General features: G+C 40.1%; 1 protein-coding gene across 3 annotated transcripts; it reads left to right on the forward strand.

Moving 5' to 3' along the window:
• The first annotated feature begins 1,510 nt into the window (after positions 1-1,510).
• SLC18B1 (solute carrier family 18 member B1) lies at positions 1,511-27,495 on the forward strand. 3 transcript variants are annotated; one of them, XM_032407848.1, is made up of 15 exons: positions 2,005-2,233; positions 3,064-3,141; positions 3,333-3,472; positions 7,646-7,741; positions 8,433-8,506; positions 9,785-9,932; positions 13,178-13,334; positions 17,515-17,651; positions 19,834-19,935; positions 21,754-21,845; positions 22,970-23,065; positions 24,728-24,802; positions 25,924-26,017; positions 26,114-26,163; positions 26,388-27,495. In XM_032407848.1, the coding sequence occupies exons 3-15, from the start codon at positions 3,431-3,433 to the stop codon at positions 26,452-26,454; spliced, it is 1,230 nt and encodes a 409-aa protein (XP_032263739.1). In that variant the 5' UTR covers positions 2,005-2,233; positions 3,064-3,141; positions 3,333-3,430; the 3' UTR covers positions 26,455-27,495. The 3 variants fall into 3 exon arrangements, with proteins under 3 accessions (XP_032263740.1, XP_032263739.1, XP_032263738.1); XM_032407849.1 differs by lacking the exons at positions 2,005-2,233; positions 3,064-3,141 and adding an exon at positions 1,511-1,578; XM_032407847.1 differs by lacking the exon at positions 3,064-3,141.

Genomic DNA, 27,495 nt, shown 5'->3' on the forward strand with positions numbered 1-27,495 from the left:
TTTAAATAAAAATTTGAAAAAAACTACACACATACCTAGACAGATATAAGTGAATTATTGAAACTCAAAGGAAACGAGAAAATTCCAAAAAGCAGCCAGGACATAACATTCAAAATTATACTGATTTGTCTTGAGGAATTATAGCGACCAAAAACAGTAGAACCATGTCCTGAAGAGGCTGAAAGATAACAACTCTCTCCCCATATTTCTATATCCAATAAAAAGATCCTCCAAGAATGAACTTCTCTGAGGAAGTAGCATTTAAACAAAATATTCCACTTTAAAAAAAAGAAATGTTTCCATAGTTTCCATATGTGTCCATATGTCTATGATGAGTATATAAAACTTCAATGAATGGTTACTTGTGGTAGGCTAATAATGGCTCCCAAAGATATGTTCACATCCCAATCTCTGGAACTTGTCACCTTATTTGAAAGAAGGGTCCATGCAGATTAAGTTAAAGATCTTGAGATGAGGTGATCATTTTGGGACTTTGGCTCAGTGAAATTGGTGTTGAACTTCTGGCCTTCAAGTCTGTTGTTTTAAGGCACCAAGTTTGTGGAAATTTGTTACAGCAATCCCAGAAAACTAATATGATAATATATTCCCCTGTCACATTGATCATGTGAAGGGAAGATAGGAGGCAGCGGATAGAAGTGGAGAGGAAGTTAGGAATATGAATATATACCACAATACACTTTATATAAATGAAAAATAGATGGGTGCAAAATAAGAGTATACATTTTATGAAGATATATACAAACAAAAAGATTTGTATTAAACATGCAAGAATGGGGTGTCTGGCTGGCTCATTGGGTAGAGCATGCAACTCTTAATCTTGGGGTTGTAAGTTTGAGCTCCACATTGGGTGTAGAGATTACTTAAAAATAAAATAAAAAAAAACATGCAGGAATGATTGCTGATGCAGGGGATGAGAATGGGGATAGAGAGAAATAAATGACAATAGAAATGAAAAATTCAGCTGAAGGACTGGAAGATAAAGTTGGGGGAAATTCCTATAAGATGGACCAAGAACAGTAAGAGATGAAAAGTAGAAGAGAAAAAGAATAATAAATAAGAGGGCCACTCTAGATGACCCAATATCTGCATAAGGAGCAGTCCAGAAAGAGAGAACAAAAAAAGGAAATGTAATCATCAAAGAAATAATTCAAAAAAATTTCCCCTTTATGGTTTGATGTTAGATTGGAGAGGGACTGTAGAGTACATTGTGATTGGAGAAGCTAGTGGGGGTTAGAAAATAAGATTCTGGAAAGCCACTTGAAAGAAGCTGGGCTACAGCTAATCCTTCTATTTCGAATGGCTCTAAAGACTCTTCTTACCTACCCAAGGAATTTCTGCATAAACTTCAAGACCCAAGGTAACATCTCTTCCTCAGGAAGCCATCCTGGCCTCACTTAGCCAAAGTAAATAGTTCTTCCAATATGTTTCTATTACAGAACTCATTGCATCATAATAAATTATTAACATAAGTGTCTGTTTTACCTGCTAGGTGGAGGTATGCTACTTGAGGCTGGATGGAGGCTCATTCATCTCTAAATTCACAATGACTGAAACAAGGTGGTAACTCAGTAGTCTTTTAAATTTTATGTTGGCCCCAAATCAAGAATTTCCCAGGCCTCAAACGTTAACTGTTCCCAAATAGTAAATAAGGTTGAAGATAAGTGAAGCCTGTGTGTGTGTGTGTGTGTGTATGTGTGTGTATGTGCTAGCGCGCGCACGTGCAAGTTGTGATTGCGACAGTAAGGTGGTAGCCTATCTTTTCTATGCCTATATAAGCTTCCTTTCTTACCTTTAGTGGAAATACATTTTACTCATTTTAGGCTAGGAGGAATGTAGGGAGTTCTCCCCCCACCCTACCCCATACAGAATGAAAAGTACAGCCTATCCGAGGGCGTCAAGTATGGTAGTACCCTGTGTCTTTAAAAAAAAAAAAAGGCGCTGTTCCACCCCCGCCCTGCCCCCGCCCCCGCCCCGCCTCCCGGAGCGCCTAGGTGTCCTCCCAGGCTGCGGGCAGCTCCAGGGCCACCGCTGCCCGAGGGGAATCGACAATGCCAGGGTCAGGCTGAGCAGGCGCCGCCAGCTCGTGGGCTCCTGCGAGGTCGAGTCCGAGGGCGCGGGCTTGGACCCCAGAGCCGCGGCGCGAGAGTCCGCGCACCGCGCATCGCGCGCATGGACGCGCCGGGGGACCAGGAGGGCCCACGCCTCCCCAGAGGTGACCGAGAGCGGCGCGGACAGACACCCCTTGGTGGCGTGGGTCCTGTCCCCTTTATCGACGATTGAATTAGTTTTAGCTTGGTTTGTTTGGGAGAGATTCGAAAAGGCTGGGGCCTGGCGGGGGGCTTCGGGTTAGAGTTTCTCTCTCTCCGGAGGGGGTTAAAGTTCAGGGCCAGGGCGAGCGAGGTCTCTGAAGACTTTTCTCCTCTGTAGCGCTGCTTTTATAAATATCGTGTGTTTGGGAATGCATTCAAATAAGATGCCATTAGACAAAGGTGAACATTACATTTCGAGCACCTACTGTTGCTCCCTCGTTTTAACTTTCAGTTCCCTTCCTCATCTATTCCAGAAGTTTTACAAAGATTCTTGAGACTTCCTCATCTTGCACAGATTATTTTTTTCCTGGACTGCAATAGCAACCTCTGAAAAGTAGAGCAAACCAAGTAGTTTTCTTACTTGAATTTCTTTTTCTCCAAGCCATTGAATTTAAAAATGATAAATTTGCTGAATATTTGAAACTGAGTAATTGACCTATTGTCTTTAAATTAAATGAACACTTAGCCCTGGAAATAAATATTGAAATAGTCAATGCAAAAGGCCAGTTATTATGTAACATATGTGTGGATTTGTGGGACTTGTCTTTCCAGCAGCATGCCATTGTAAGTATCCATTCGCCAATTGAATGCTTTAGCTTGTTTTCTCCTACTTACACTTAACTTCAATACTACCCTAGAATGCTTAATGAACAGCTAACTTGATGTGCTTAGAACATTTTGAGTCCATGTAGCATATGAAGCTAGTAACTGGAGAAATTACATTATACTTTAGAGAGCAGTACCCTTTGGAGATCTCCTTGTTGCCTCATCTTTCTTGAAGGAATTTATTAAGGTGGAAGAAGTAGTGAAGGTAAGACAGATCAGATGGTTTGATAAATTCTGCCTTGAAAATGATATGTTTTCAATTACATTTGGTCAAATGTGCTATATTCAAAATAGCTCTTAGCTCTGCAAATATTATCTTCAGCGTGCACAAAAGTGGCAAACTTTGATCAGTAATCCCAATTATATGCCTGTAATTGTAGCATGTTTGCATTTAAGGTGATGACCCTCCAGGAAATGCAAGAGAGACGCCCAGACAGCTTTCAAGAGAACAGCTCTTTGTACTGATATCAGCAGCTTCCATTAACTTGGGTTCTATGATGTGCTATTCTATCCTTGGACCCTTTTTCCCCAAGGAGGTGAGACATTTTTATATTTTTATGAATTTTAATTTTTTAAGAAGCACTTTGAATTATTTCATTTTATGGTGTGTAAAATGTAAAAATCTGCATTTAGTAAAGATGATGCATATAACTTTAGTAAACAGTAAGACTTCTGATGGAATATTTGATACCAGAGAAAAAAATCCAGTCAGAAAGAAAATCCTCTTGGGAGATAACTCACCTAAATATAATTGACCTTCTGAGGATTACTTTGCTTACCATGTAGTTTGATCAATCTTTGTTTGGTTTCTGCAACTGAAACAAAGGGGGTGCTCTGAGTAATCGAGATTTTAGCATTATCGCAAAAGGTCTATGCTAAGACAGGAAGTTTGTCTCCTGGAGTTTTTAGCTTATTAAGATTTGGAATTAGAAAGACATGGTCCCACTAAATCCCCCTTTTTCGACTTGAATTTCTTATGGGATCTAGTAGTGATGGTTTGTGCCAAGGAGGAATTCGGATTAATATTTGCTAGTTCCTTCCAATCATTGCCTTTTATGTGGGTTTATAGGTCATGACACAGACTCAAAGGGAATTTTTTTTTAAAGGTTTTATTTATTTATTCATTTGAGAGAGAGAGAGAGAGAGAGTAGGGCAGAGGGAGAAGCAGCCTTCCCGCTGAGCAGGGAGCCCAACACGGGGCTTGATCCCAGGACCCTGAGATCATGACCTGGGCCGAAGGCAGACGCTTAACCAACTGAGCCACGCTGGTGCCCCGACACAGACTCAAAGGGGATTAACTCCTCGAGAATCCACCTGAAATCTGGAGGCGGGTGGGATGTAGCCTGAAAGGACTGGTACTGGCTTTGCACTCTTTGCCAAAGCCTCAGCTCTTACTGCACTCTCAGTCCTCTCACTGCCTTGATAACATGGAGTCCTTCATTCTGTGTGTTACCAAGGAGGATGGAAATGGCTTCTCTGCTGAAGGAACAATGTGACTCTGTACCCATACAGTGCTTTTTAGTTTTCCGTGTGCTTTCCCACATGTTTATCCCATTTGGTCTCTGCAGCTACTCCATAAGGGATAGGCAGAATAGTAAGAATCTGATCATGTTGCCAACGAAGACAAGACTCAGGAGTTCAGTGACCGGCCTAATTTAGTTCTCTTTACTGAATGGGAGTGGGAGGGTTAATGGCCTCCCGCTCTAGGGTATGCAGGCATTGGATGTGTTAGGGCAGAAAAGAGATCAGGAAAATGTCCCTCTCTTGTCAATCCATTGGGAGTGAAAAAAACGTAAGTTGCAGAGTATTTGGACACCCTTTACCAAAAGGCTATTCAAATTTTTAGGAGACTCTAGAGAAAGGAATGGTTAATTTTGTCCTGTGTGAGGGTAGTGAGGGAAGGAGAGAGGGAGGGAGACAAAGGGGTAGTACTCAAAGGGACTTCATGGGATAGATCCAAGGTGGGTCTTGAGAAATGTAGTTCTTAAGGTGAACAACAGAGGCGAAGGTGTTGTAGGAAAGAAATAGGTTGAGATAGTCATGGGATTACCAAAGTAAATAGCATGTTCTTGGGGAAAGCAGACAACTTGATGTGGCTTGGGCCTGGGCTGGAGGGAGGTCCAAGAGGAGGCAGCAGATCAGTGGAGGCAGGGGGAGCTGGAAGGCAAGGGTCCTTCCCTGCATGCCAAAGATGTCAGCGAGAAGTCATCTGGGATGTTTGAACAAGACAGAGTAGCCTGATCAATTTTGGGTTTCAGGAAATAAAATGATGGGTAGAGCCTCTGGAATTAAGAGAACTAGAGTAACTGGAACAAGTTAGCAGAGCATTTCCTGGCTTAGTTGGAACTCAGAGCAACTAATATTAGCTTCCTCTTAGTGGAATACAAAGGAAAACCAGAGTACAGATGTGTGGTTTTTTATTTAATTTATTTTTTTAAAGATTTTATTTATCTATTTGATGGAGAGAGAGAGCAGAGTGAGAGAGAGATAGCACGAGGTGAGGGAGGGGCAGAGGGAGAGGGAGAAGCAGACTCCCCGCTGAACAGGGAGCCTGATGTGGGGCTCGATCCCAGGACCCTGAGATCATGACCTGAGCTGAAGGCAGACGCTTAACCGATTGAGCCACCCAGGAGCCCTGATTTTTTATTATTTTGTTAATAATTTTTCCAATCTTTTTAAAAAAAGTTGACATAGAGTTGACGTACATTGTTATATTAGTTTCATGTCTACAACATAGCAATTAGACAGTTCTATACATTATGCAGTGCTCACCACAATGAATGTAGTTTCCATGTGTCACCATTCAAAGTTATTGAAGTATTGATATTCCCTATGCTGTACTTTTAAGTTTTTGATTTAGTTTTTTTGTTTACAGGAGGGAAGGCTGAAGGAAAGAAGACAGAGGCAGGGAGAGAGCATTCTAACTTTAAAAGATCTAGATACAAAGAGTGGGCTCTTCCTTTTCATTTCTTATTAAAATAAAGCCTAGTGGTTGCCAAATGCCCTGGGAAAACTTACCTTTCCTCCTGCATGTATCCTTCCTATTAGCTAGAGCTAATTAGACAAAGGAGAAACAGGGCCCTTCTTAAATTCTTGTGCAAGATTTCTATTTCTACTCATCCTTTTTCTGGCACCCTCCTTCTTTGTCACAGGATAACATGTGAACTAGAAATTGCTTTTAATAGCTATTCGTGCTTTTCTAATGTGAAGCAGCCTCCACATTCCAAAAGTGATATTTAGCTGCTGCCATGGAATGTAGTTCCGGGATATCTGAAGTCACCATCCCAGCTCCACAGCGAATGTGGGAACCTGCTCAAGATGGAAACTCTCATGGCTGCCATGACCGTGTAATTTTTGCACGTCTGCCTCCTCATCTATAAAATGGGGCCAGCTAAAAATACATACCTTATTTAACTGTTGTTAGAAAGCATGTAAAACAGCACTTAATAGAGATCCTGGCTCATAGTGAGAGTCCAATAAATGTTAGTTGCAAAGCCATTATATAAATAATGCCAGACTCTGTATGAAATACTTATCAGATCGACTAAGCAAAGGACATGCATGGATAATGGGACGTGACCGGTGAATGTTCTTTCCATATCTTTATTGACTCCTTTGATGATACCTTCCTGTTGAGGTGCCCGTTGAGTTTGCTAGCACTGCCATAACGAAGTACCACAAACTGGGTGGCTTAAACAACAGAAATTCATTGTCTAACAGTTCTGGATGCTGGAAGTCTGGGATCAAGGTGTTGGCAAGGTTGGTTCCTTCTGAGGACTGTAAGGGAGGGGTCTGTTCAGGCCTCTCTCCTTGGCTTATTGATCGCCGAGTTCTCATCCCATCTGTCTACTTTTGGTTTTATTGCCTGAGCTTTTGGTGTCAAATCCAAGAAATCATTGCCAAGACCAACGTCAAGAAGCACCCCCCTTTGAGGAGTTTGACAGTTTCAGGTCTTATATTTAAGTCATTTTGAGTTGATTTTGTGAGTGGGTGTAAGACAGGGGTCCGATTTCATTCTTTTTTTTTGTGGATGTCTAGTTTCCCCAGTGCCATTTGTTGAAGAGACTATCCTTTCCTCCTTGTGTCCTTGACACCCTTGTAGAAGATCAATTGACCATATGTGTGTGGGTTTAATTCTAGGCTCTCTAATCTGTTCCATATGTTTGTCTTTATGCCAGTACCATGCTGTTTTAATTACTTCAGCTTTGTTATTAATTAATTAATTAATAGAGTGTGCATGCATGTGTGAAAGTGGGGGCAGGGGGCGGGGCAGAGGGAGAGAGAGACTCTTGAGCAGACTCTATGTCCAGCACGGAGCCCCACTGCGGGGCTTGATCTCATGACCCTGAGATCATGACCTGAGCTAAAATCAAGAGTCAGATGCTTACCCGACTGAGCCACTCAGGCACCCCTGTAATTTATTTTTGAAATCATGAAATACGTTGCCTCCAGCTTTGTTTTTCTTTCTCAAGATTATAAAGCCAACAATTCCTTATGGGTATGGTGAGAGAACAGTTTTCATGTCAGAGACTAGGTTTTACTCTAGTTTCCCTTCCTTCCCCATCCTGCTTATTTTAAAATGATAATCTTTGAAATTGCTATGCAGATAAAGGTTACAAGAAAACAATGCTCTGATCTAATAGCTCCATCTTTCCACATGGATGAGAATTTGTCTTTCAAACTTTGTTTCCTTTTCTGTTTCTTTAAAGGCTAAAAAGAAAGGAGTCAGCAATACAGTTACGGGTATGATCTTTGGATGTTACGCTTTGTTTGACTTGCTGGCATCTTTGGTATTTGGAAAATATGTAAGTATTAAAGTTCTTATGAACATTTTAATTTTTATATATTGTGTAATGAGTTATTCTAATTTATAAGTCTAGAATTTCCATTGATACAGAAATAGCCACCATTATATTTTATGAATTATGCTGTTGATGGTTCCATTCTTAGGGTTGATGGATTTTTTTTTTAAGTTTTTATTTGAATTCCAGTTAGTTAACATCAGTGTAATATTAGTTTCAGGTGCACAATATAGTGATTCAACACTTCCATGAAACACCTGGTGCTCATCACAACAAGTGCCCTCCTTAATCCCCATCACCTATTCCCCCCATCCCCCCCCACCTCCCTTCTGGTAACCTATCAGTTTGTGCTCTATAGTTAAGAATCTGTTTCTTGGTTTGGGTCTCTGTCTCTTTCTTCCCCTTTGCTCGTTGGTTTTGTTTCTTAAATTCCACAAATGAATGAGATCATATGGTATTGGTCTTTCTCTGACTGACTTATTTCATTTACCATAATGGGTTGATTGATTTTTCACTTCTTCCATGTTTGCAAGCAATGTATGTTGTCATTCCACTAAAGAATTATTATAATCTTATATTAATTGTATATGTATATTTCCTAAACCTTATATTTTCTGATGCAGTGGATTTGTTTATGTGGATGTGGACTTGTAACAGTCATCAATTTACCACTCTTCTCTGACATTTATTATAGCTTGTGCAAATTGGAGCAAAATTTATGTTTGTAGCAGGAATGTTTGTCTCAGGAGGAGTTACAATTCTCTTTGGGTAAGTCATGTTCTGATATGTTTGGGAGCTTGAACAGATTTCATAATTTATCTTCAGTTTAAAATGTTAATGGATTCTTTAAATCAGTCAGTACCATTGATTGCCTGTTGAGGGCCCAGCACGTAGCTATTGGTGAAGGGAACTGGGTGTTTAGAGGATAGGGCAAATGAAGGAAGGGGTCTTCTAAGGACTTACCGTTAAGTGGCTTCTGAATCTGTTCATCAGGACTCCTACGAGTGTGAGTGACAGAAACTTAACTCACTTTTCTGAGTCACGGATATATTGTGGCTCAAGCGCAACCTGCATTAAAGAATCAGCTGAAGCACCTCAGGAGACAGATGTTAAAATAACGTCATCGGAAATCTTTCTCAAGTTCCTGGTTTTGCTTTCCTCTTCTTGTGTTCTTGGACAGGCTGTCCCCTTGTGGTAGCAAGAGTTCCCCAGCAGCTCCCATAGGAAGAATTCCCCAGCAGCTTCCCACTTTTCCTGAGCTTCCAGTAGATTCACAGAACGGAGCCATTGGCCTGATCTTTGTTGGTGACCCATCCCTGCAACACGGGCAGTGGGGGGAAGGGGGGCGCTCTGATTGGCCGGGTTTGAGTCATGTGCTCCCTTCGGAATGGGTCCCCCCAGTGCTGTTTCCCCGGAAAAGGGAAAATAAGTGCCAGAGGCAAAATAGCTGTAGAAGTTCTTAAGCTTAGAGTCCTTGCACCAACAACATAGTGGCAAATCATATGGAAGAGCCTGCACAACTTCTTGGGGAACATAGAGGAATGGAAAGAGCACGGTAAGATTATGATGAAGTAAGGTCAGGAAGCCTTCATATCCAACTAAGTGGTTTTTTTTGTTTGTTTTTTGTTTTTTTACTTTTTTTGCAGGGGAGGAGGGATGGCCTTCTATTTTCTGTATTCTTTTTTTTTTTTTTTCCCTTAAAGATTTGAGTTCTACCACTGAGGGGTACCTGAGACCAAGGAGTCTTTCTTTTGTGTATATTCTTGTCGGAGTGATTCTACATACTTCAGAAAGCCGATTTAGGATTATCATGTAGAGGCCCAGTTATGTCAGCACAAAAGGGCAACGAAACTGTCACTATGACTCAGACTGTCACCCAACAAAGAGATAATTCCCTTCTACTGAAAGTATAACAAAGCAACTGAAAAAAAAAATCATATTCTAAAGAGATTTATTGTGAGAACTGTGGATGAGATACTATTTTCAGTGAGTTGAGATACAATAAAAACCAGCCTGGCATCTGTGAATTGTCTTGTTCTTTTTTAGTGTATTGGATCAAGTTCCAGAAGGACCAATATTTATTGCTATGTGTTTTCTAGTGAGAGTGGCAGATGCAGTCAGCTTTGCGGCGGCAATAACTGCTTCTTTTTCCATTCTTGTAAAGGCTTTTCCAAATAATGTGGCTACGGTGTTGGTATGTATTTCGTACATGTTTCCTATGTTCCTCTTCATGTAGGCTAAAATATTTGCCCTTTCCAAGTTGACGCTTTCTTTGAGATCTGCTTTTTCCTATTTTCGGTGTTTTGGTTACCTTTTACCCCAATTACTACTTCCAGCAGCAGGCTGTCAGCAAATGTACCATTAGTCTTATTTAGGTCTCTTCCTAGGCTTAGGATTCCCTCAATGAGCAGTTTGACAGGTAAGTGTGGTTCACACTAAATATTCTTTTAACCATTAAAAACAAAACCAAACAAAACGAGCTCCCCGGTAGTATTTTGTTGTCTCTCTGTACCCAGACTGTGACTGAGCAACAGTGGACAATTCCCTAGTGGCCAGACACTTGATTCATGCTCGAGTCCTTCCTCTACTTTTCCCACGTTCATGGTAGGAATCTGAGGGAGCTTGAAGTCCTTGTGTGCTCTCTTACTTTCCCCCAAATCCAGAACTTGATTGACATACATTCCCATATATTGCCTGGACATCTAATATTAGTGTCACACCAGATTTCTGTCTCAGCTCTTGGCTGCTGTCTCAGACCCCAAGCAGGCTCTCTTACGGCTCTCTCCTCTGGACCCATGCACTCCTGAAGGACCTGTGGTTTGCATATCAGACCAAATGCAGCCCTCAGAAGGAATAATTGTCCTTTAGACTTTAGGACCTCATCAGCTTAGTGCCAAGAATGCCCTTATTTACCCATATTAATACTACAGTTTTGGCCATTAGTATTTTTGCTGTGTAGGTAATTATTTCTTCCCACTTTTTATTAAATATCTATATCTGTAGTTAGCTAGCTGGCTGCTCAGGCTCATTTTAGGTTCTGGGGCCATGTGGCATGCAGTGATGGCCACCGTAACAGGTGTGCTGTTTACATTTCCCAGAAATACATTTCTCAGAAATGGTTCAGAAGAACACGAGGCCATTGACATGCTCTGTAAAACAAGGTTTTGTGGGTAAAATGTTTGGAGTGTACCTGAGTTGTCCTCCAACTTTCACGTGTCTGTATTAAGGCTCTGAGAAATCCTGTAGTAAAGATATTTTATTTAATTTTCCACAACTCAATTTGACTATGGAACCACTTTTTGACTCTTAAAGAACTGCTGTTCTGTGGAACACTCTGGAAGGTGCTGCCCAAGAAATTCCTGTGATGACGGCAATAGTCCCTTCGATTTTCTGATCAATAGGGGAAATTCATGTTGCCATACCCCATTTCTGTATAAAAATTGCAGCCAAAAGCTGACACACCTAACATGGTAGTTGATCTGGATGGTTTCCTTGTGACTAAATGCAGAATTCCTATATTCTTTATGAAATTGAAAGTTACCAATGGACTACTTTTGTGTCCTCTGTGAGGTCTGAGGATGCTAGGTTGCCGGCCACAGTCTCTGCTTAGTACCCCTAAAGACTAGATTGGTTTAGGGGCGCCTGGGTGGCTCAGTTGGTTAAGCGACTGCCTTCGGCTCAGGTCATGATCCTGGAGTCCCTGGATCGAGTCCCGCATCGGGCTCCCTGCTCGGCAGGGAGTCTGCTTCTCCCTCTGACCCTCCCCCCTCTCATGTGCTCTCTCTCTCTCTCTCTCTCATTCTCTCTCTGTCTCAAAATAATAAAATAAATTAAAAAATCTTTAAAAAAAAAAAAAAGACTAGATTGGTTTAAAATGGCACAATTTCTATACGAGTTTTTTAATAGTACAATATCTTCCATAGCACTGTTTTGTTGATTTTAATTTTAACCAAAAAGAATTTTATACGGTACAAAATTCAGAAGTTGCCAAAGGAAATATAGAATGTAGTGAATGTATTCTATGCATTACTTTTTCCCACCTTCATGGGCACACCTGTTGTCCAGGCACGCAGTCCAGCATCGTTCTCGCAGGAGGCCACAGAGATTACAGTTTCCTTCTAGAGTGATTCCATGTATGTATGAACAGGGGTGAACGTGCTCTCACACAGGACATGATTCCTTCCCCCTTTGTTCCCTTTACACTGGTGGTAGCATACTCTACACTCGTCAGAGCCTTGCTCTCATACTAACAGTGAAATCATCTTGGAGTTCTTTCTCGCCTATATATGAAGAGTTTCTTACTCTTTTTTTCCCTTTAGTGGCACTTCATAGTACTCCATTATATGGAGGTAACATACAGCCATAGTTTACTCGAAGTGTTGATGAATATTTAGATTGTCTCCATCTTTTGCTGATGCAAGCCGTGCTACAGCACATAAGCTTGTGCAGATACCATATCCCATCTTGACGGCTGTGCCCATAAATTAAATTTCCAGATTGGCATTCTGGGTCAGAGAGTATGTGCGTTTATAATATTGATAGATTTGCCAAATCACCCTCCTATGTTCATTCACCAGCACTGTGTGTGTGGGTTGCTTTCCTCACTTTCTTGGCAGCAGAGTGTTTGATGATTGATTGGTTAAAACTTGTATCTTGTGGTTTAACCGTTAGCTTCTTTTGAAAGTAAGGATGAGTTTTGTTTTACATGCCTAAGAGCTATTTGTATTTTGTTTTATGTGTCAATAGTCTACTTATAGCATTTGCTCATTTTCCTATTGGGTTGTTCATTTTTCCCCCCATTGATTAGTATTAGCTCTCTTGATATATTTGGGGAAATTAGTCCTTTGTCAGTATTTTTTCCCTGTTCTTCATTTGTCTTTTGATGTACTTAACCCATTCATTGTTTTTCATATTTTCATGTAATCAGATTTATGAATTTTTTTCTTCTGTGTCTTGTGAGTTTTATGTTGCAATTAGAAAAACTTCCCCACCATAAGTATTAAAAAAAAAAAAAAAAAAAAAAGCCTGCCGGGTGCCTGGGTGGCTCAGTCATTGGGCGTCTGCCTTCGGCTCAGGTCATGATCCCAGGGTCCTGGGATAGAGCCCCGCATTGGGCTCCCTGCTCTGCGGGAAGCCTGCTTCTCCCTCTCCCACTCCCCCTGCTTGTGTTCCCTCTCTCGCTGTGTCTCTCTCTGTCAAATAAATAAATAAAATCTTTTTAAAAAAAAAAAAGCCTGCCATATTTTATTTTTCTAGTATTTCTATGATTTCAATGTGTATGTTTAAGTTTTTGGCTCATCTTGGGTTTGTGTGGGTTTGTGTGTATAAATTGTGAAGTGGATAGAATTTTTTCAGATAGTGTCCATTAAATCTTTATTTGTTAATTCTTCAAACAAACTATATTGACTCAATTTTCTTTCCCCCCTCCCCCATTTTTAGGGAAGTCTTGAGATTTTTTCTGGACTGGGACTAGTGTTAGGGCCTCCTTTAGGTGGCTTCTTGTATCAATCCTTTGGCTATGAGGTGCCTTTTATTTTTCTGGGATGCATAGTTCTGCTGATGGTACCACTCAACGTGTACATTTTACCTAATTATGGTAAGACCACATTTATTACTCATTTTAAGAATCTGAAATTTAAGAATTTTTATGCCTTTATACGAGACCAATTTAACAAATACTTTATTTTATATAATCGATAATAGATTTATGGAACACCCTGAAAGAACTGATTCTCTTTTCAGAAACGTTGCTGTAGGCAGTTTATATGAATTTCTATATATTGCAAATTCTTTCTAACCTTTAGAACTAACAAATATTTAATTTCTCATCATAAAACATCCCCCTGTGAAGTGCCCATCAGAGGTCTTCTTGGACTTAATTCAATATTCGGAATGACAAATTATCAAAGGCCAGAAATGGCACTGTCTTCTTGGAAGGCCTGCAGGCAAGAGGGCGGGCTCAGACCTTCTCCCCAGTGGTCCTCCCAGCTGCCAGTGGGAGAACACAGAGCAGCATCGGGCAGTAATGGTGGTCACCCTGGCTTCAAACCTTCATGCCACATAAGAGTCAACCTATCCTGTAATAGCTCCATGGACATAGCTGCTAGGGTCGCCATGGGGGACACCCCCGAGTCAGCACACTCAGGGAGACACCAAGCATGGTGTTTCATTTCTAGTTCCTTCTCTACAGATGACATTTACCACAAAAAGATTATTTTTATTACCAGCGAGATTGCCTAGTAACATCGTTGGCATTTGACCCTTATCAGGTGATGAAGGGAACAGAGCTGGAGAGTTAACTTGAAGGCTGGAGAGGAGAGAGCTAGAGAAAGTTTCTAGAGAAGCACTACCCCCCTGAAACGCAAGGCGGTGCTGTCAGTCTTTCTGCTTATAAGACAGTGGTTTCTGTGGTCGAGCATCCTGGTTGCTTGGTTCACAGATGAACACTGGGCTGATAATCAAGAAACTGACACCAGGTCAGAGTCTCATGCAGTGGGGAAAAGAGTTCTGTCAATGCTTTACCACACTGTATAGGGAAAAAAGACTTTGCTTATTAATTCATGGTAGGACAGGGTATTTAGAACTTCTGTGATGAGGCCCTAGACCGCCCCCTCATCTTTACTTCTAGAGTCTTGGCCTGCTCTCCTTATCTCCTTACTCCCCCCACCACACGGTATCTTTTGCAGCCCCTCCTGACTGCCACCAGCCTAGTTACTTGGCACTTATTTCTCCTCATTTCTGTTACTCCTCGATTAAAACCTCCCAGCATTTTCATTGAACTTAACAAAGTCCCAGTTAGCTATATTTTCATGAACAAAATGGTTTGGCGAAGTTGCTGTTCATCTATGGAAGGATCTTCTATTTAAATTGAATGGAAAAAACTGGCATTAAAAAAAACTCTGAGATTGATAATGTTAAGACTGTAAATACAGATTTAGGTGTTCCTGTGAAGGAGTACTTACTAAAATTAATGTTTTTGGAGAGCTTATGGATAGAAGCTAGAAAATGAAATTTTCTTTTATTGTGATGATATTGGCAGAATTTTGTGTCCTACAAGTTCTACCCCACTCCTTTACCTCCTTCTAGACTCATAAGACAGTGTGGTTCTAGCTTTGGGGTTTTAAGAGTCAACTTTAGTCTCTCCCTCTCTCTCATCCTTTGTATCTGCTCACCAAGTCCCCTCTTCTGTACTGCTCTAATGAAGTATTTCTAAAATGGTCACGGATGTGATGTGCCAGTCCTCTTATTAAAAATCCCTAAATCTGTGAAATGTGAACTTTGTCTTGAAAGCCATGAGGAGCTGTTGTGAGATTTCAGTAGAGGAATCACATGATCTGAAATCTCTCCCCTTCCCATCTGCTCTGACCCCTCCTCATCCTTCAAAACTTACTTTGTATTACCTCTTCTGGGAAGTCTTTCTGAACCTTCTCAATCATCCAACTAAATGCCGAGTAAGTAGTGCTGCGGTGGTCAGCATTTTTCCTGCCCCCTCACACCTAAGGGGTACCCCACTTCCCTCCCTGCTTCCCCACCTCCAACAGTAGCTTCCTGTGGCAGCATTGTCAACCAGGGGTCCCATCCCCCTAAAGAATAGGGCAGAATTGTGGGGAGCAGAGACAGTACCCGAGTAGCTTAGAAAAGCTCCCCAGGTGATTATGCCATGTGTCTCTTGAAGCAGATATCTCATCCTAAGGGGCTTTCATTACTTGAGTTTCTTCCACAGTTTAATTAAACTCATGTGTTTGCTTCTTTGGGCGTTCTTATGTATTCTCATTGTGATTTCTCATTTTTCCCACTTTGGATTTAGAGAAGGCGACCATTTCCGCCATAATAGTTTATCTTATACCATAAATCCATAATGCCTTTTATATGCAAATAAATATAACCGATTAAAATTGATCTTCTATAATTTATATCTCAAAGGTGACTAATGAACATCTTTAATAAACCATTCAAAATCCACACCAAATGAAGTCTCTCCCTGCTGGCCCTTTTGCACCAAGCCATATGGTGGTGTTTGTCCTCTTTCTAAGTCTAACTGCACACCTTCTATAGTTGAGCATCCTGGGCTGTGTTCACATTTGGTTCACCATTGACTATTTGGCTGATAAATAAGAAACTAACATCATGGTTTAACTTTATCCCTTGGATCCTGACCAAGTCTAAATGTAACACTCAAAATTCTTGAACCATTCTTTGTACTTTTTTTTTGTATTTTGCTCCATACTGGATCCTTATTCACCAAGAATTAAGTAATGAACCATGACAAGTGTTTTTGGAGAAATGAGAATCTACAAGTGCTGATCCTCACCCTCGAAGAACTTCCATGTCCACACCTGGCCAGTATCATCTCTGGTCTAGCACTGGAGCAGGTCCTGACTGGTCCCCTTGTCTTCATTCTCCCCAAGGCCACAGAGAGGTCTTTTTAAACCACAGATCTGATTCCTACCCCCTTGTTTGGATTCCCTAGGGATTTCTCAGGCTTCTAAGCATGTTTTACAGAGTCTTGCATAAACATGCTTCTGCAGTATGATCTCTCTCCACGCTGCTGGTGACCCCTACACTAATCTCCATCCTCCAGCTTTGCTTCTCTCCTTTCATTTCCTCAAACACAGAATAGTTTTCCTGACTTCTGAGTCTTAGAAAGTACCATTCCTGGAATAATGTGCCTGGCTTATTCTTTCCTCTTTCTTTGCTTGCTCATCTTAAGCTCATGCTTTGGGCATCAACTTAGATATCACTACTTTAGGGAAGTCTTCTTTATATGGCTTTCCCTGATTTTGTTTGTTTGTTTGGTTAAGGCAGTCCTCTCATATGCTTTGAAAGTTCCCCTCCTAGTTCCATCCTAGCTCTCTCCATTCCTTCCTGTAACTTCTTTGTGAGGACAGGGCCTGGGTCTGTCTTCTTTGCTTTTGTCTGCCTAGGGTTTTGCATGGTATCTGACTCAGCAAAGATTTTGCTCAGTAAATTAACGGGAAGCTAGGAAAATCACCAAACAATAGTAAACAATGTAAAATGAAATGTAGTTTAGGTGCTGAAAGGTATGGTAGAGACCAGAAGTGAGGTAGGAAACAGAGGAAGGTAAAATTTGTGGGCCACAGCCAGACCTTACAGAGTGGATAGAATTTGAAAAAATAGCAGGAGGAAAAGAAAGGAGTCATGGCATGTGACTCGAGGCTTGGAAACAACCATTCCTATTGCTGGGAACAGTGAAGAAGCTGGGTTCCTGCAAGGGGAATGCTAGAAGTGAGGTCCGTGCAGTTGACCTTGAATGCCAGTGTAGTTTACTCATGATTCAGTAGCACCCCTCTCAATCTGGTGTTTTCTTTGCCATCAGAAAAAAAAAAAAAATTGTTTTGTGCTCTCTGATGAACTTAGATTCCTTCTCAGCATACACACATTGTTCCTCGATAAAGCTTCTGGCTTTTCCCATGCACCAAATCTAAATTTACATATTCTCTATCCCATCTGGGAAAGGCCTCACTTGCTTCTCGTTTATAACCTATAACCTAAGACCTCTCTTCTCCTCACACTCTGCTTCCAGTTGATTCTTTATGAATTTGAGAAATGTTTTTAAGAAAACTCAATCGGGCTTCTAGGTTTGAATAATTTATTTGCAAATATAGATAATAGGCAATTTTAGGCAAACTCAGAGGTGCAGTTATTTTGATTACCAAATAAAGATGGCCTTACCAATTTTACTTTTCAAAATAGTTCAAAATTTTAATTACTCTGTTTTGTTTTGTTTTTTTTCTTTTTTAAATTTTTACCCAAAGACTCTGATCCAGGCGAACACTCATTCTGGAAACTCATCACTTTACCCAAGGTCGCTCTCATAGCCTTCGTCATCAACTCGCTCAGCTCATGTTTTGGCTTCCTTGATCCTACTCTGTCTCTCTTTGTTCTGGAGAAGGTAGGTAACCTGATTGTCAAAGAGCTCTGCACTGTAGAAGATAGGTATGATTGCTTGCTCTTGGGTCCTGCTTGTGGAAAGAGCTCTGGATAACTGTGAGAAGGAGACAGGGTGAGAACTGCACCCTAGTGTAGCCTGTACCTTCCCTCTGGGACATCCCTTTGACTAGGGGTCTGATTCAGGGTAAACGAAAGAAGCTTTTCACTAAGTGGTCCGAATACTTGTCTCCTTTTCAAGGTCTTGCTTGAGTCATCACAGGTCTGGCTGCTCGACAAGGACACTTCCCTCTACTTGTTTGAATTCCAGTGAGACGTTTGGGGTACTCAGTAGCTCATTTAATGTTCTTCTCTAACAGATCCCCTCTGGGTCCACTTACTTTTTAGGCTATTACAGACGACGAAATGGCTATGGAATATATTAATCTGGGATGGTAGAAAGGAATCAAGAGTCTCTCTCAATTTTTTTTTTTTTTTTTGAGTGCTGGAAAATAAATGTTGAATTTAAAAGTTGGTTGTTGTAGAAATTTGCTCTTAGATATTTCTGAAAAAAAGATTAATAATGTGATAAAGTGCATTACTAAGTCTGATAGTTAATTATACTGAAAGAATTAATATGTGTTTATAAAGGCAGAACTCTAACTGCAGCCCACACGGTATGTGAGGTATGGGAATTCAAAAAGCACAGTTACCAGAAACACAGCTCCTCGAAATCACTAGAGACAGTTTTGGGTGTGTGAGATACCCAAAAAGATTTGTGGAGACTGTGGAGACTGTGATTTTAGTGCCTGGCCCAACATTTAGAAAATAATGTAATATCTTGCGTTAGCATCCATGAGGTAACAAGAAACATATTTTGTGTTTATGATGACACATGCCCTTCCCATCATCAACAATGTCATTTTTCTATCCTCTGAAGAATTCTACCTAACCAAGGAAAAAATATCATAACCAATCTTTGATAAATGCAAGTTGCTCATAACTATTTTATCAGAAATCTTTACAAATATTATTTTCTAAATACATTTTCTAAATACACTTAGAAATGTATCTTTGTATTTTCCTGTTTTTCTATCAAAAACCTGTTGCCATTCTTCTGACTTCTCACCAGTTGTTTGAATTGGCAGCTTACTGTCCCATCATTTGTCACCTAGCCTTTTAGGGTAGGAGGGTTCCACCCTGTCTCCCCCCGTTATAAAATCAGAAGAAGACACCTTTGACTTTTTTTCTCCCTACTAGTATCTTTAAAGGATTAATTTGTCATAAAAATTTTTAAAACACATATGGACTGATACATAAATCTCATGGGCTTACTTAAAAGAATTAGTTAAGGAAATTAAGGAAAATGAGAACAACTTAGTTAACCAAAGAAAGGTGGTAATAGTTACAATGTCAAAGTTGTGTGGTAGCTTACTGTTTTAAAAGCCTTTTGTAATGTACCCTACCATCTAATTCTTTAATTAGATATTAATATCCCTTTGAAATGGTTAGGATAGATATCATCCTCAGTGTTTTTTACACCAGTCCATTTCAGTCTATGAGCAGTCAGCATCACCTGGTTGCTTATTAGAAATGCATATTCTTGGGGTGCTTGGGTGACTCAGTAGGTTAGGTGTCCCACTCTTGATCTCACCTAAGGTCTTGATCTCAGGGTCGTGAGTTCAAGCCCCATGTTGGGCTCCATGCTGGGCATGGAGCCTACTCAAAAAAAAAAAAAAAAAAAAGAAATGCAAATTCTCTGGTCCCGTCCCATACCTTTTGAATCAGAAATCTTAGGGCTGAAGTCTAAGAACCTCTTTTTTTTTTCATCCCTTGAACCAAGGCACGTTAGCACCTTGTTTCCAACTAAGAACGTCTTTGAAGCTCTCCGAGTAATTCTAATGCACACTAAAGTTTATGAAACGCTGGTTTACATGTAAAAAATGCTATGAGTCATAGAAGCAAAATTATATGTGCAAAATCAAATGCTACAAAGCAAGACATCTAGGACTTTTGACCTCTGGTTAGGTTTTTCTTCCCCTCATAGAGAAAAAGGAATCCGTTTACAAAAGTAAGATCACAATTAGTAAGGATGCTGAGTGGTAGCAGTTCAAGGTGACAAGAACTCACGAAGTGGCTAGAAAAGATTTATGTTTATTTTAAAAATGACTTAAAGACATAACTCTAATATAAAATTTCTTTTACAGTTTAATTTACCAGCTGGATATGTGGGACTGGTATTCCTGGGTTTGGCACTATCCTATGCCATTTCTTCACCATTGTTTGGACTACTGAGTGATAAAATACCAGTACGTACACTGAATCTACATTTAAGAATCACTTTTGTATATTTAGACCAGTGGTTTTCCGACTGTACTTCTGGAACTCTAGAGGTCCACTGATTAGAATTGATATTCAATCTTTTAAAAAAAAAATTCAGCTTATTAATATATAATTGAGAAATAAAATTGTAAGATATTTAAAGTGTACACCATGGTGATTTGGGATCCAAATACAAGAGTGCCTTCCATCTAGTTAATTAACACATCCATCACCTCTATATCATCTTTTAATTTTTTTTTTTTGAGGGGCCAAGAACATTTAAATTCTATATTCAATTTTTGGAGTCGATGGAGAGGTTCCAGTATCTTCCAACCTGCCATCACTCTGAGCAAATTCACTATTAATTGCTTCTTCTGGGGAAAAAGGAGTCTGTACTGAAGCTGTTGACAAACTATTGGATTTGACTTTCTAAAGGAAAAAAGTCCCCTGATGCAAAAGAACATTGGGATTGGCCTTAAAAATTAGGGCGGAGTCCCAGAAGTAGTTAGGACTTGGGCACATTGAGTGGAGATAATTTAGATTTTCTGTGGGCATGAAAGGATTGGCTCCATAAATGTACATTGGCTATCCTGTGGCCATCCTGATAGAAAATCCCTTCTATTCTCCTTTGCCTAGGTCTAAACCATTCAGTCCAGATGATTGGTATACAGTACTGATCACCAATTCTCCAGCTTCTGTGGCTTTAGTGTTTATTTATTTATTTTGCATTTCTCCTCTTCATTAAACTTACGTAAATATTTATCAAGACCTAAATTACATGGAGATTACTTCGTAATCTGGGTGACAAAAAGCAAGTGTCTTAAACAGCATTTGGAGCTTGGTTTTATAAGACCGTCTTCTTCTTTTTTTTTTTTTTTTGATCCCCACTTCTTTTTTTAAATTTTATTTTATTATGTTAATCACCATACATTACATCATTTGATGTAGTGTTCCATGATTCATTGTGTGCATATAACACCCAGTGCTCTATGCAGTACGTGCCCTCTTTAATACCCATCACCAGGCTAACCCATCCCCCTCCCCTCTAGAACCCTCAGTTTGTTTCTCAGAGTCCATAGTCTCTCATGGTTCATCTCCCCCTCCGATTTCACCCCCTTCATTTTTCCCTTCCTACTATCTTCTCTCTTTTTTTTTTTATTAACATATAATGTATTATTTGTTTCAGAGGTACAGGTCTGTGATCCATCAGTCTTACACAATTCACAGCGCTCACCATAGCACATACCCTCCCCAATGTCTGTCACCCAGCCACTCCATCTCTCCCACCCCCCACCACTCCAGCGACCCTCAGTTTGTTTCCTGAGATTAAGAATTCCTCATATTAGTGAGATCATGTGATACATGTTAAGACCGTCTTCTATAACTGAGCAGATATTTTGCCCCAAGAATTTTCAGCCTGCATTCAAGTAGTTTAAAAGGAATAATTTTATTGGGTACTTTTTAAATAATGTGAGTGTGGATTGCATCTACCAGGTAGTTCCTTGTGGTGACTGCTTTTTAAATTGTTATTTTTGGAATTGTTCATCGTGTGCAAAATCTATAATACACTCCCTTCCCAAGGAATCCCTGTCCTTAGAAACTCCCTAGCTCGGGGTATATTGTTTTTGCTTTTCTGTTTACCATCTACCTATTTTCTCTTAAATGTAAAGTTTTGTTTTCTTCAATGTATTTGGATTTTTTTCATGTCCTGGCTTGTGTTCTTCAATGATTTTTTTTGCATATGCTTTATTTATGGAGGAGCTTTACCTCTCAGGGTTTTTTTGGACTCTCCTTCTCTTTACCAGCATCTAAGGAAATGGTTTCTGGTTTGGGGAAACATAATCACGGCAGGATGCTACATGCTCTTAGGACCTATCCCAGTCTTGCACATTAAAAGGTAATGTTTTTCCTTTTTCTGCATTTTTGGCAGAATAGCATTAAGAATTATTAAAGAAATTTTTGGTGGGACGAGGGCATGGCTTCATATTTTGAACCTTATTACTTCAATAATTACCTTGATTTAGGACTATAGTGAATTGTTTGTTAGACTGGCAGTATTTTACCTTATTCGGAGCTAACGGTGGTACAAGCCAATAGAAATAGAAATGCCTAAAATCTATCTCAAATGAGGAAAAATGCTTCTTTTCCCTTTGCATTTCAACTGCACGCTTGTTTGTACTTTATTTTAAAAATAGCATTTGTTGCTACCTACTTTTAGCTGATAGTTCTTACAGTATGTTTTTGTTTTTTCTATTCTTTCTTGATCCTTGAGACTGGGATCAAATTTTCTTTTGTTTCTGTCTCATTCTTAGCATGTAGTAGCTGCTCATTGGAGCTTGTTAAATGTAATTTGTTTGCTGAAATAAAGGGAGCTTAGAGCTTTTCAGGTAATCCTGGGATAAAGTGTGACATGGAAGAGCAAGGATCTCAGGGTCCTTCAGATTTGGGTTTGCATCCTGCCCTTGCCACTTACTAGATATGGGAACTCCGGCAAATCACTTAGCCTCCAAGAGCCTCAGTTTTCTTATCTGATCATAGTGCTTACTTGGCAGGATATTGCTGCAAGGATTTAATGGGGAAATGGATATTAAGTAAATGGCACAGTGCAGGAAGTGGAACAAAATTAGTTTCCTGTCACTTCCTTTACCACTTCCCTTCTACACCATTTTTTTCAGTCAATTGAACTTCAAAGCTAAGTGATTGAAGGAGCAACATTAACATTTAGCCAGTTTTGAAAAGATTTTGTATGGTGATAACCTCTTATCATGTTGACTCCAGGCAACATGTGTGACCAAAGAAATTGAGATATCATGGTGAATTGATTTCCCCCACCCCCCCACCAAAATGTAAGGGTGCTGTCACTGAATGAAGTGGGATCAGATGGGAATGAGGCAGACTAGTCATGTAATCTGTGAAACAAGATCTCTGGGATTCAGCCTGCCCTCCTTAATGTGAGGTTTTGTGTCTGTCAACATGCTAATGTTGTTTTGATTTGTTTCTTTCTCCAAAACTCTTTTGCAGTCAGCTCTGGCTGCTGGTGCTAATATTAGTCCTGAACGGTATCTCTGCAGGAATGAGTATAATCCCAACTATCCCGGAGATCCTCAGTTGTGCATAGTAAGTTACTTCTGTGCTTGAGGAGCAGTGTTGTGAATAGCAGGGAGCATCACACGCTTTCTTGAATTTCTCAGTTTTGTAGGATGTTGGAGTTTTTTTCACAAGACCAAATCTTCATGATTTTATGTCACACAATATTGTGATATAGATAGTATATGCAATAATACTATAGTATAGATGACAATATATGGTAATATTAATACAGTGATAGGTAAAATGAGTTGTGGATTGAGGCTTGGCTTGGTTTATGTCTAGGAACACATATACTTTTGAAAAGCCAAAGCACAATGGAAAGGTCTCAGCATTGTTTCCTTCTCGTGGAGAAGGTCCACAACAAGGGCATACAATCACAGATAAAATGATTCTAGAACCATTTCCAGTGTGTTGGGGGGTTTAGGAGGTGGGGGTGGTTCCTACACCAAGCAACTCTCCAGAACCAGCTAGGTGTCCTACAACGCAACTCAATTCTGACACTATCTACCTGGACAGAACATCACATCCCACAGGTGAAGGGCTCCTTCCCACAGACTGCCCTGTGCTGCAGGTGCTCATTGCAAGTCCAGGTTGTTACATGTACTCCTGACTGACTGGCCTGTAAATCAGAGGTTCCCATGACAACGTCCTTAAGTTCAATTAATTTGCCAGAGTGATTCACAGAGCTCAGGAAACCAGTGTACTCATTAGAGTTACTGGTTTATTACAAAAGAGATTAAAGGATATAAATCAACATGCAGATGAAAAGATCCACAGGGTGAAGTCCTGATAAAAGGAGCTTCTGTCCTTGTAGGGTTTGGGGCCCCGCACACTGGCATATGGAAGGGCTCTGGTTCACCAACCTGGAAGCTCTCTCATCCTGTCCTTTTGGTTTACTAGGGACACTTCATTACATACCCACGGTTGATTAAATCAGTGACCATTGGCCATGGATTCAACCTTCAGCCCCTGTCCCCTCCTCAGAGGTGGGGGGGTTCCAGGAATGGACTGAAAGTTCTAACCCTCTAATCACATGCTTGGCTCTCTTGGCATCCAGCCCCTAAGACTCACCTCATTAACATGACCAAAGACACTTGAAATTGCTTTCCCCAGGAAATTGCAAGGGTACTGGGGGCTCTATGCCAGAAACAGGAGGTCTTCCTGTTATATAGTAAGAAATACATATTTCTTATTATAAATCCCAGTATCACAGCAGGCATTTGTCACTTGGCCACCAGTCTTTTGTTTAGGAGGCATGATGACGAAGAACACCAACGGATCTGGAGCAGGGAGAATAGCATGAGCTCTGCTGGCTCAAGTCAACAATTCTCCGAGCACTAAGGAGCTGCCTCTGGGTTTTCTAAAAGTTTCCCGTTATTCTCCTTGCATGTTCATCTCATTTTAAGATTTTTTTTGTTAATTATGTGTTTTTTATGAGACTTCATGCAAATGGGTCATGACTCAATGTCATGCTTTATGTATGCAATAAAATTATTTTTAGAAAACCACAGAGTCAACATAACTATGAAAATTCCTTCAAATTAGATTAGCTTTTCATCTTAGAAATGGAGTGTTCTGGCTGTTGGTTTTGTTCAGATCATTTCCGGTCTATTTTAACTTATCTGTCACACACTATTTGCTTTCATGTAGGTTTCCCTTTTCATAACATCTACTCTTGTGTCTCTGCAGTGAAAATGGCTTTGAAGAGGGATTAAGCACCTTGGGACTCGTGTCAGGTCTCTTCAGTGCAATGTGGTCAGTTGGGTGAGTAGCCATTTCATTCACACCTGCCAGATGGAAACTACTGTCTTCATTTCCGTGAAGAAATTGACACCGAGAAGTCCGATGAATTGCCGAAAGGCACCTAATCCGTTTAGAGCAGAGCTGGAGTCCTAACCCACACCCTCTGCCTCTAAGATCAGTGGTTATACCAGCAGCTTTAAAACCTCATCAAAATGGTCCCCTATGTTTTGTCTTTTTTAAGTGATCTTTCTAAGTTCCTTTAACGGGCGTATCTCAAGTTTTAAAAATGTATTCATTTCTTCATTCATTTGTTCATTTTTTACTCTTTGCTATACCTGAGGGGTAACCATGTGCTGTCATTGTAGTATATCCCAATAAATATGTACCAAATTAAATTATTTTAAATACAAATACTGAGGGATGCCTGGGTGGCTCAGTCGGCTAAGCGTCTGCCTTCGGCTCAGGTCATGATCCCAGGGTCCTAGGATCGAGCCCTGCATCGGGTTCCCTGCTCAGCGGGGAGCTGCTTCTCCCTCTGCTTGCCACTCCCCCTGCTTGTGCTCTCTCTCTCTCTCACAAATAAATAAAATCTTAAAAAAATAAATAAATACAAATACTGAGAAGAATAGAGACAATAGGGGCACCTGGGTGGCTCAGTCGTTAAGCGTCTGCCTTCGGCTCAGGTCATGATCTCAGCGTCCTGGGATTGGCCCTGTGTCGGGCTCCCTGCTCCGCGGGAAGCCTGCTTCTCCCTCTGTCACTCCCCCTGCTTGTGTTCCTGCTCTCGCTCTGTCTCTCCCTGTCAAATAAATAAATAAAATCTTTAAAAAAAAAAAAGAATAGAGAGAATAATATAAAGATTCTTTTGGGGGCGTGTCACCTTTTTAAAATTTTTCTGTAAGGCACCAACTTTTCAGAAACAGTTATAATTTTAGAACTGTTTAAAAAATTTGAACATCGTCATTATCAAATACAATTGTTTTCTCACACCCAGTGCTCTGTCCAGGAACTGGCTTTTGTCTTTAGTGCTTACAGTTCCAATTTAATGAAGATTTATGATCGAGGAATTGTGCAGCCTTTAGGAAGTAATTCTTTTTGTTGTTGTTGTTAACATTATTTAAGACTCTTCTTTTCATTGTTAGTGCTTTTATAGGACCAACACTGGGTGGATTTCTGTATGAGAAAATTGGTTTTGAATGGGCAGCTGCTGTCCAAGGCCTTTGGGCTCTAACAAGTGTGAGTAATCAGTCTTTTGTTTTCATCTTCCTTACATTTGTGGAAAAATGTGACCTGGAGAATTGGCATTAACCAGTCCCTTTAATTGTTTTCAAGGGACTGACGATGGGCTTGTTTTATCTGTGGGAGCACTCACGGAGAAGAAGGTATGGGCAACTCTTGAGCTTTTTTCCCCTTTAAAAATCAACCTGTGGGAATGGAAAAGAAATAACCATTCTATATCTATTTTTCCAGTCAGCAGATTTCTGGGCACTCAAAGCCTCATTACTTGGTAGATGCATTTAGGGGGAAAGGTAGAGATGTAGGTACTAGGTTTTTTTTTTAAGATGGGAAATATTGAGGTTCTCTTCTTTTTTTTCTTTCAATGCAGATCTAAACTCCAAAATATCCTGGGCACAGAGGAGGAACGGACTGCCCTCTTACCTGATGAAATCTAGCCTTAAGAATCCTGGATCGATACGCATTGGGAGAAGGATGCTCCTGGCCTTGGACATCAAAGTTAAAAGGGTTTTCTTCATATTACACACAAAACTCCACGGACTCTATACCAGTCTCAATGCATTTTTGGATTGTCCTGTGTTGGGCTGTCCTGAAAAGCTGGCCTGCTAAACCAGCCATATTTGCAACATTAAGTATGAGAAGAGCAGTTGAAAATCAGCAAAAGTTTGTGTTTTGAGGTGATCAAATTTGCCATTGAAGAGGTTATTGACTCTCGATCTCCTGTTTCCTCTGTTTACTTTTTAAGTGCACTAATTCTGTGAATGTACCTTTTCTTTATTAACAGGGAAATAAATGAATTAGTTTGATATGCTTAAAAGTAATATAAAGATTACTCAAAATGTATAGAGTAATTACTGTGAAATCAGTTTTTAAAAGGCATGCTTTCTCTGTGTCCTAAGATTTTTGTTCTTGTTCAAAAGGCAAAATTCCTGCCTCCCATGCAAAAACTCTATAAAATTCCCAGGCCCTCAGCTTTTCTAGAAGTATTGTTTTTGTGAGAGGTATAAGAATAACATTACTTCAGACTTCCCTTTTTGTAACATACTTTGAATTAGGATCTGGATTTATAAACAATGCTTAGTGAACATTATCCATTTCCCTTAATGTCCCTATTTCAGTTCTACCACCTGTTTTTTTTTTTTTTAAACATATTTCTGGTAGATGTATCCCATTCCCAGAGCAAGTGAGCTCACAGGAATGCTTATTGTATTCTAGGGAATGGATTCATCTGATTTCAAGTGCAATCCATGCTGTTGCTTGATATGAGTGAATCCCTCTTGTGTCATTCTCATACCTCCTGATGTGTTTTCATGCAGTAGTAGCCACATTTACACTTTTTTTAAAATAAAAGTAATGGTTTTATCTGTGTATTAATTCAAAAAGATTTATTGAATGACTTCTCTGAACTGACACGCTGCGAGATGCTAAGAATTTAGGTGTGATCAAAATAAACACAATCTCTGCTTTTACGGAACTTA

This window comes from Phoca vitulina, unplaced genomic scaffold (genome assembly GCF_004348235.1).
Source record: "Phoca vitulina isolate PV1807 unplaced genomic scaffold, GSC_HSeal_1.0 scaffold9, whole genome shotgun sequence".
NCBI lineage: Eukaryota > Metazoa > Chordata > Mammalia > Carnivora > Phocidae > Phoca > Phoca vitulina.

Bases quoted from the DNA above. Each gene is read 5' to 3' on its own strand.
- SLC18B1 (XM_032407847.1), top strand. From the start codon at position 2,191: ATGGACGCGCCGGGGGACCAGGAGGGCCCACGCCTCCCCAGAG. The intron at 19,936-21,753 runs GTACGTACACTG...TCTCTTTACCAG, and splicing joins TACTGAGTGATAAAATACCA to CATCTAAGGAAATGGTTTCT. The intron at 23,066-24,727 runs GTAAGTTACTTC...GTGTCTCTGCAG, and splicing joins GAGATCCTCAGTTGTGCATA to TGAAAATGGCTTTGAAGAGG.